Genomic DNA, 10,296 nt, shown 5'->3' with positions numbered 1-10,296 from the left:
TGAATGCATTTATGTAGGTGATTTTCTTGTCGATTCAACGTTATTTAAAATTATATTCAGGTACTAATTTTTTATATTTAACGTAGGCGTACCATTTTGGTTTTTCTATCTAAAAATAGTAAAGATCGATATTCCGGGATTTACAATGTATTATGATTTATGATTTTCGGATACTCGTGGGAAGACTGCTGTAATTATATATAGGGTTGAAAATTATTATTTTGCTTTTAGAAGGGTAAAACGCGATTTTTGGATGAGTTGCCAAATTTCCTATTGTGGTTTACTGGTTTACACGCCCGAAAGCACAATTAAAATAGCATTACATCCATAAATGAATGGAATGTGTTATTTACTTTTCTATGCAACCAGGAAAGAACTCTAATGCTTCATTATGTGCAACCGATAATCATATTCGTTCTGTACCACCTACTTTATTTGCAATGAAAAGGTTTTACGTACAGCCTTTGCCGAAAATGTCATTTTGGATCCGCTTATAATTCAATGATAAGGAGTCGATGAGTTTGACCTTTTGTTTTAACACAAAAAATATTGAACCCGTTACACTTACGTAGAATGCTTATTGTTGCATCTGACGAGTTTAGTGAGAAAAGAGAAGCATAAACAATATAAGGTTAGGGTAGATTTCCCGGAGTCAAAGAGCACCCAAAACACAGCCAGAAAGCCATGTATCGCAAAAGAATCTGTAGTGGAAAGATAGGGCAAATATAACAGCTTGATTAAAATATCCAACAACAAATATATATCTAATTATATGCAAGATACAAAAATGGGCAGGGGTTAGGGCGGGGGTTGCGGGGGAGGAAAAGAATAGCGAGAATAAATATTTAACAGGGAAGACACGCTCAAAAGAACGCAGGCGCCCTACACCACAAACCACTGCAGCGCAAACACGGACGTTCACACGTAGGCATGCATGCACGCACACAAACAAACAAACACGAGCAGGAAATAAAATCAACATAGTGATACACCATCCAGGGACAACAGAGTTAGGCACCTAACCTCAGTCATAGTTAAAGGATAGAGGGGCGTAAATGCAAACTTGTATAAAACACAAAACTTTTATACAGGCTAGACTCTACGGCAAAGTCAAGTGTATAGACCATATCAGTCGCATCTTGCACTCATGCAATAGTGAGAAAGCGGTTCTAGAACCACATAAGACTCAGTCTTTAAATGATTTTAAAACATTTTTCAAAAGCAGAATGTATATTCGTAAGACTCCAGAATGATCAATGTAAACCTGATGTGAACAGACCATGCGACGACTGTGGATAATGCACGGCCTACTTTATGAATACCAGCATGCAAGACGCTAAACGCTCTACAGTAAAGTGACTATCAAAAGTTGGCAGACTGAACGTTATTATATGTTTTACTACGGCTCATTTTACTCAAACTTCTTGTTATTTTCTGTTTCAGGTACAAACAAAAAGCGTCCGATTTGCACGACCTTTGATGATAATGATGCAAGATATCCAAACTACATGGTATATGGCAGTCATTGTTTTAATGTACAACTGGAATAATGGACAATCTTTACAATAAATATTTATAAAAAACGTTTTGCTTGTTCGAAAAATGGACATTGACAAATATATCTCCGAAACACAAAAAGTAAACAAAACATCACATTTGGAGCCATCATGCAAAAGAACATAAGATTCAACGAAAGTCAGTTAATATACCTTGTCAGTAAGGCTAGGAGAGAAAACTCAAATGCAGGCTTTTTGTACAAGAAGAGTTCAGACACGGGCAAGTGGCAGCAGAGATATTTTTTACTCTACCAAAATTTGATGTTTTATTTTGAGAATGAAACTTCTTCAAGACCTCTTGGAGTTATTTTGTTGGAAGGAAGCTATTGTGAAAGAGTCATCACCCCTCTTAAAGGAAAGGAGTCAGAAAAACAGGTAAGTTTCCAATTTCATTGTGATTTCTTTAACGTATTATATGTCTCACCAAGTGGACTACGTAAGTATCAAAATAGCAAATTATATTGTGTTACATATATTTTGTGTGCCATAACATGCAAAATGTACATAATGCTTTTCTGCGACTACTGCAAATTTCTATATGACATATTCGTTTGGCCATTTATTTTTCAGTTTCTTTGTGTATTGAGGCATTTTCAGCACACATACGTTTTAATGTCATTTACACCACAACTTCACCTAACAGTCAGTTTTAGTACAATCATAAAACATATTATATTATATATCACGTGCCTCAACATCAATAGATTGATGAAAATTGAAGATTTTTTTTCCTGTTGTCATAGATAAATGCATTTTATTTATTCGGTGGCATTGTTTTGTCAGAATGGAAATTTGACAATTGAAAAAACTATTCTATATGAGCGGCAACTCCTTTATAAACCCTTATACTGATTGTAAAAACACTAAGATAAAAGCTCTGAGAAGACTGGCTTAAATATTTATTTGCATTTAGTATTTTTGAATTTTAAATACAAAATTTCAGAGTTTAAATTATTGTACCACAGATCATCTCATTGCAGTTATATTTCTTCTTACTCTTGACTGCATCTAATACTGTGTAATAACATTGTGACAGTCACATTCGCAAATAAGTCACAATGAAAAACTGTTTAACTGAATTTCTTGCCAAACATTACATTCTTTTCAAACTGTTTTACATTGTATTCCCCTGCCAAAAATTATATTCTAACTGTTCTTTATTATCTTCCGGTTCAAACGCTTACTTTTTCAAAGAGTTATAAAGTGTATTCTTCTGCCAAAGCCAAAATACACTTTATCCCTCTGCCAACACCTACACTTTAAAATCTGTTCTGCAAAAACTACACTTTCCTGTATTCCCCTGCCAAAATTACACTTTTCAAAATGTTCCAAACCGTGCTCCCCAGTCAATAACTACATTTTTTCAGATGTATGCATTTTGCAATAGTCTTTCTACAGTTTTTTTTTTAAGTTTTCCCACAGATAACAAGCTTTTAAAGCCTAATACAGAATGCCTTTGTTTTTAATGTGGTGGCCAAAGTTTGCAGTGAACACAATACATAAATTTCTTGTTAAATCCTAATTGCGATAATAGTTTTCTCTATTACGTGTCATAGTTTTGGGTATTTATTAACATATAAGAAAGTATTATTGAATCTAATGTTTTGATCACCTCCCTTTATAGCTCTAAGTAGTGAAAGAATAGGAATACAGTTTTGAAGAATCATCTCCTTATTTTTATCATTTATTTAGATTGAGAAAGCATGCGTACAATGTATTTCTTAGTAAGTATATAAAAAAAACTGATATCAGATACCCATGTTCCAATAGTACAATTTCTCTTCAGATAATTACTTCAAATGTGGAAAATCCAACCATCAAATTTATTTAACCTTACTTATTAATCAATTGTGTACGCAGAGCCACATTTAAAAGAAAGTCATAAAGTAACAGTTGATTGTTTAAAAACGTCCATTCTTTTTAACTGTAGTGCATACTTTGATATGCTGTGATTATCTGTACATGTATCAAATGTCTATTATATTAAACATTATGCATATTACTGCTAATAGACATTTTGCCATTAATTTTATGTTTACATGAACTACATGTAGAAACTGAAGCTATATGACTTAAAAAATATCAATGTTTGTCATACTGATTTATGAGTTTCAATATTTTATGGTGATATTATGAGTTTCAGTATGTTATATTGACATTATGAGTTTCGATATTTTATAGATGCCACTATCTGTCACTGCGATGATCATCTGGATGCCTCTTTAAATACCATAAAATGCAAGTGTGGTGTTAACATTTAAGGTTTAGGAGTATATCGTCAAAACACAGACATTTTATATAAACGAACAACATATTTTCCAACAATCTATCTGACCATTACATGCTCTGCCGTACTGTCCCGTACGATGTATACTTAAAAAATATTCTGAAAAAGTTGTCTCCCTTTAAAAATGAATGTCATTTTATTTATAGAAATAAAAATAAACAATTGCTGAAGATTAAGTTTCACCTAGTTATGTGCAATTTCAACACTGGCACATTATTGCAAATGCATCAAAACGAACATATTATGTAACAGTTCTTTGAAAATGGTGAGTTTTTAAAGGCGTTTAACTGTCCAAAAATGTGGCACCTTTATGCAGTCCCTTTCCGGAAATCAATGTATATATCAGTATACTGACAATTGTTTTGTAGAGTTCCTTCCTTTCTATCATATATTGTCGTTTAAATAGTGTCCTCAAAATGTAAAGCTAAGCGTTAATGACGTATGCTAGAATTTGGTGCGAAAATTTTCCCAATAACAGAATTTCTTCAAACTTTGGATATTGAAGGACAATCATCTAAGAAACAAAAAAAATGCAATAAAAATCATAGGTCACCGGTATCGAAAAAGAGTTATCTGCCCTTGAAAATGGCATTTCCCCCAAAAATGACGTTTTCAAGGGCATTCTGTTATTGGGAAAATTTTCGCCCATCTCATATACAGGGAATTCTAGCATACGCCTTTCAGTAATAAAATCAAAGTAGAATTTATCGAGGTCGTGGATAAAGTCAGCATTTTTTTGCTTCGCGCAACACGACATTGTTATGCTGTTGACGACTAACTCTAGGCTATTACTATGTAAATTGCAAACCGTAAAGCAGCATAAAAGCCAATGTAAATTAGCAAATTAAGGTACATCATTGACTTATCATGATTAAATCTTAGACAGACCATTTTCTAATTCAAGAGACCCATTAGCTGTTCCAGTTGTTTGAATTGTTTATTTTCTCGAGCAGGGATTAGTGTAGAAAAGTCAGGTAATCTGTAAGACAGACTTGTTAAAGATTTATGACGACTACCACATTTTATTCCACTTAGTGATATATATCTTTCGCACGCTCTATTATTCATTTTGTTTTTATCAGTTAAGACATTTGAAAAAGACCTTTCCAAATGTGGGTTTATCACCTTCCTGAATTGAACAAAATAGATACAAACATTTATAGATTTTAGCAAATAACGTTTGAGCCGTGCCATGAGAAAACCAACATAGTGGCTTTGCAACCAGCATGGATCCAGACCAGCCTGCACATCCGCGCAGTCTGGTTAGGATCCATGCTGTTCGCTAATGGTTTCTCTAATTGCAATAGGCTTTGAAAGCGAACAACATGGATCCTGACCAGACTGCGCGGATGCCACTATGTTGGTTTTCTCATGGCAAAGGCTTATTTTATAAAGCGTTAATATTACCATTACCAGCGTCAATATCAATAAGACCAACCATTACGATTTTCCATACAATGAAAGCATTTAAGAAATTGATCCCACTGCGAGATGTATTCGATTTAATAGACCAGAAACCTAAACTAATAACAAAATGATTTTCCATGTCAACATTACATCAGAACTATGTTTAGTCAATCCTTAAGTAACCGAAATATGTACTGTGCATGTTTTGTCTATGTATTTTAAAAGCGTATACGCTATCCGTCACACGGCAAATTTATCAAGAGCAAAAACATGGGTAGTTAGAAAATTTATAGTGAAAGTGTAGTCCAAAAACCGTCAAATAAATAGTTACCTAGCAATCGGGCAATCAGTGGTGTCTATAATTTTACTTCCGACTGATTTACATTAGAATTAATATCATTTAAGAATTAAGGCTAAATGACCAATGACCAACAAGGCTGGCAAGCATAATAATTTGTGCATTATTTGATAACGGACTTTTGTTATTGAAATCGTTTTGAACATATAGCGCACTGATGCAATGTTTATTCGGTAATAAAATAAAAAAGGAACTGTAAAATCTAAAATGAGAAAATATTCGAATTTCTTCAACGGTAATGTGATCATGGTCACATGGTATTTGTCAGTAGCAAGATAAATGAAATATAACAATAATATTTTCCACAAATGACGGTTTAAAATATCACACCGTAACTTAATTTGCGGCGATTTCTAAGGAAGAAAACTTTCACACAAATTTTTCCGTTTGTTATGCAAAATTTTCAGAATTCCGTATTCATAACTCAGAAAAGGGGAGTATCAAACACATGACAATTTTCAAAACAGATCTTAGAGCTTTTGGGCATGTCTGTGTACTACGTACATAGTAACTTAGCTGATATGTCACAATTTCACTGCCCTATCCATAAAATCATAAAGTTTGCAAATAATGTATTTCATATTAAATTGTCTAAAGTTAGTAACAACTCCATAAGAGCCGCAATAGTAGAAGAAATTTTAACTGCTTTGGAAGCACTAAATTAGAAGGTGTTATAAACGTACTTAAGACGTCAATCGAAGGGGAGTTGTTGCCGTCAAAGTTAGAGGAATAATAACTACTACACTAAGAGAAGCGTCATGAATGTGTAAGAGCTGCAAAGCTTAATTAAATGCATTTGGAACTGCCAAACTTGTAGGAGCAGTATCTAAACTATAGCAGCACGGCATGGGTATGTACAAAAAACTTACTTCTTCAGCAAACACATGTAGATCACATGTAGGTCAGCAGTTGTAATAAATTGATAATTGCACAGAATGTGCTATAAAATGAGCCGTGCCATGAGAAAACCAACATACTGGGTTTGCGACCAGCATGAATCCAGAGCAGCCTGCCCATCCGCGCAGTCTGGCCAGGGTCCATGCTGTTCGCTTTTAAAGCCTACTGTAATTAGAGAAACCGTTAGCGAACAGCATGGATCCTGACCAGACTGCGCGGATGCGCAGGCTAGTCTGGATCCACGCTGGTCGCAAAGCCATTATGTTGGTTTTCTCATGGCATGGCTCAAATGTTTTGTAAGTTCTTGCATGAAAAGATTTGAAAATAAACAGAATGCTGATAATCTCCAGATATGGCCCTGGAACAATCCAGATATTGTTTTGAGAAATCCTGACAAGATCACCGCAATGGTATGATGGGCATGTTCGGCTAGATATGACGGAATGAAAGTAGTGGCATTGGCCATGAAAATACCTTCTAATTTTTGACATTTAAAGGTGTTTCTGCGTGCAGTTTTTAGTGTGTGCACAGTAATAGAATACGAAAGAAAAGTGATATTGTCAAGAACTTATGAAATTATGTCTTTATGATTTTCCTCTAAGATGACATAAACGTCTGTTAAATGTTTTGTTTTTCTTTCAACTGAAAGCAATTTGTCTCGGTTCGTAATAATAATAATTGATGTGGACAAAAACGCTCCAAATGCCATCATAATGTTTCTTATATGTCGGCTAATGATTCAGGATTCGATTGTCGGATACCCACGGGTGTCATTACATGTTGAGTGGCGAAACAAAACACCCATGAGTGTCCGATGATGAGGGCACCAAATTAAACAAAGTACAGTGAAAAGCATGCTTATGTTTTAAAATAGATCTTACTAAATACAGTAAATACAAATTACATGGAAATCATTAAATAAAAGTTCCTTCGCAATTGTTAGCCCTTATAGATAAATGTTTAGTTTTGAACAGTGTTAATGTAACATCATTTCCTAAAGACAGTAGACCTAGCCGCTGTAATTGGTTAACACAAATGGATATAGGCTGTGCAAAAGACCTTGAAGATTTAAAGGTAATATGAAATTAATGGTCATAACTATAAACCATTATGTTTATCATATTATATAAATTACAATGTCCTTAAAGCACAGTTATAGGTCTGATTTCTATTGATGCAACGTCAAAATTATGTTATGCTTGGCCGATTTCCATCAAGGGACTACATGAAGTGGCAAATCGTGTATTCCCGTTTTGCAACAGTTCTCCTCACACTAGTTAAAGCCTAAAGTTTGTCTATTGAATGCAGATATATTTTACTTTCTGTGAATTTGTAATACACTTGATATTCTGTAGAACACGAGTCAGACCGCATTAGTTTACTGCAAGCCATCCTTTTACATAGGATTAATCCCAGAAAAAAATGCGCGTTATTTTTTGTTTTAAGGCATACCGTTTCTAGTTGAAACTCTGCTGAAAGGAACCTCACGAATACAAAATGTTCTGTATATTACTATATGATATTTACTTTAAATAAAATAGTGGCAAATCAAAAAGTTCTATCTGAAAGTAGACGAATACGGACCATTTTTATAAACTGGCTCTTTCCCACTTTAAACTTGAAAAGGTTTGCGAGTAATAAAACTTTCCCTAGAAGAACAAAAACTTCTTAAATGTCATTTTGAGAACAACAGCAATATTGATCACATGCTATAAACGTTCCAATGTAATCATCAGCTCTTTATAAATAATTGAATAGTATTTCTTACTGGCCGAGGAACAGTGTTAATGTGACGCCGTTTACCCAAGAAATATTCGATTACACTTACTGCAGATCCAGCCGTTTTAATTGGTAACACAAGACATATGTATAAAGTGTATGCCTTTCATCACATAATCTAAAAATTCTCGAATTCAATTCTGAAGGTCATGGGTTATTCAAGGTAAACAAGAGATTGTCTAAAATATAACCTTAAAGTTTGACTTATTTTAAAAATACAAGTTTCATATTTCCCATTTTTATTGAAGTGTTCCAAATGTAAGGTCAAAGATTATGTTACGTACATTTAAGCGAGAGTAATAAACATGCAGTATACGCAGGTAAGCTAAAGATGTCACAACGTGTCTTTGTGTATCTGCTCAATCGGTCAAGAGGCATGGAAATATGTCAAAATTTATTTGGGTAAGGGGTTACTACCGTCCTGCACCAACTTTCACGCTGGGCAAAGTTTAATCAGGTTAAGTGAGTCCAGTGTTGTTCGCTACTTTCACAATGTTTATTTTTTATGAGCGAGACCAAACGAAATCTGCTCAAAGATTGATACATCCGGTTTTGTTGTTTGTTTCCGGGAAATTTCTACCACTTTGTGCGAGGTGTCAAATGAATTTAATAGGTGGAATCCGTGTGATTCTGTAATATAAGAGTCAGATGCATTTGACTGTCATTCATTTTCATCTAGAAAGACAGAATTTTCTCAGGAGAAAACAAGTTTTTGTAAATTTTCCATTACTAAAATAGGTTGAATTTATTACTCTGACCCAATAGCGGTTCACACATCTGCCAGATCATGTTTTCTGATACTTTTGATAAGATTGAGTATATAATGGAATAACGTTTCTATATCACTCATGGGTGACCATGGTGATTCTCATAAATCATGTCTTCAATATTTGTGTCAAAAACCAGTACGCAGTTTTGCAAAGACCAGTTAAGCTAACATGTAAAATGTCAGTTGTTGTAAGATAAATGTACATTATTTGCAACACATACGCCATTACATACGCATGCGCAGTTAGAATGCCCTTATCGGAAAGATGTCGGTAAGAGGAGGTCAGGTTATCTACAAAACCTGTTTGTAATATAATTTGAATATAATATGCCATGTGAGTAAAAGAATAATGCTGCCTGTAGTCACTACCTAACCGTTTGTTTATGTGTGTATGTTTCGCCATCAAACAAAACACACAATTGTTGAAATCAGCCCATCATATTACCAATCACCCGTTAATTCCAATGATACAGTTTCAATGATATAGGTTATCCGACTGAATGTGAGAAGTTAGTATAGGGAATAAGTGTTGACATAATCATTTGAAGTGCAGTTTTAAAGGTAGCCGCCCAAAGAATGGGTGAATATTTCTAACATGTTCATGTCCGCCAAGTTTGGCATAGAATGTGCGTAAAAAGCAACAGAGTTAGATATTTGTAAACAGTTAAAGAGAATGTTGATTTTTCCAGTATTTAGAAAATTTGAGAACGGTTTGCTTCCTTTAGCACAATAGTTTTGGTCATTGCAAAAATATTGTTTCAATAAGTTTGTACTGCTGGTCACATTCATAGTACCTAAATTTATGAATTTTAAGAGAACACAATCGTCTCATCTGTTTGGAGGAGTCGCTGTAGAAGTTTGGTTATATAACTTTAAATTTCATTTCAAATTTAACATTATTATTATCAATATACAGTAATTGCATGTACATGTTATTGGTATGAACTCAAGAATACGAAAGAAATACAGGTAATATGTCGCTCATGTTTGTTAACAAAATAATGGAGAATTGTTTTGGTACCACCTTAAAACGATAAAAATTTGAACAGCATTTTTAAGGTAGTTCTGTATGTTTGATTTACCGAAAGTAATGGCGTTTCATCATTTATCAGGGAATAAAGCCAAGACTCAAAATACGGAAATGAAAAGCGTTCTAAATGTAAGCAGCAACTAGTGTGAGCCGACAAATGTTTTATCTTTCTATAAATGAAATATATCAACAAAAATAATCAGTCCTGAACTA

The 10,296-nt window shown here is 34.0% G+C and overlaps 1 protein-coding gene across 2 annotated transcripts in view; it reads left to right on the top strand.

Moving 5' to 3' along the window:
• Positions 1 to 1,447: 1,447 nt before the first annotated feature.
• Positions 1,448 to 10,296, top strand: part of LOC123566625 (ras-specific guanine nucleotide-releasing factor 1-like) — a 176,791-nt gene continuing 167,942 nt past the window's right edge. For both annotated transcript variants that reach the window (XM_053549697.1, XM_045360900.2), the window contains exon 1: positions 1,448 to 1,931. In XM_053549697.1, coding sequence (XP_053405672.1) covers positions 1,668 to 1,931 — 264 coding nt within the window. In that variant the 5' untranslated portion in view covers positions 1,448 to 1,667. The remainder of the gene's footprint in view (positions 1,932 to 10,296) is intronic.

This window comes from Mercenaria mercenaria, chromosome 8 (assembly GCF_021730395.1).
Source record: "Mercenaria mercenaria strain notata chromosome 8, MADL_Memer_1, whole genome shotgun sequence".
Taxonomy (NCBI): domain Eukaryota; kingdom Metazoa; phylum Mollusca; class Bivalvia; order Venerida; family Veneridae; genus Mercenaria; species Mercenaria mercenaria.
The sequence above is the reverse complement of the archived record's forward strand: the minus strand, read 5'-3'. Positions and strand labels throughout refer to the sequence as shown.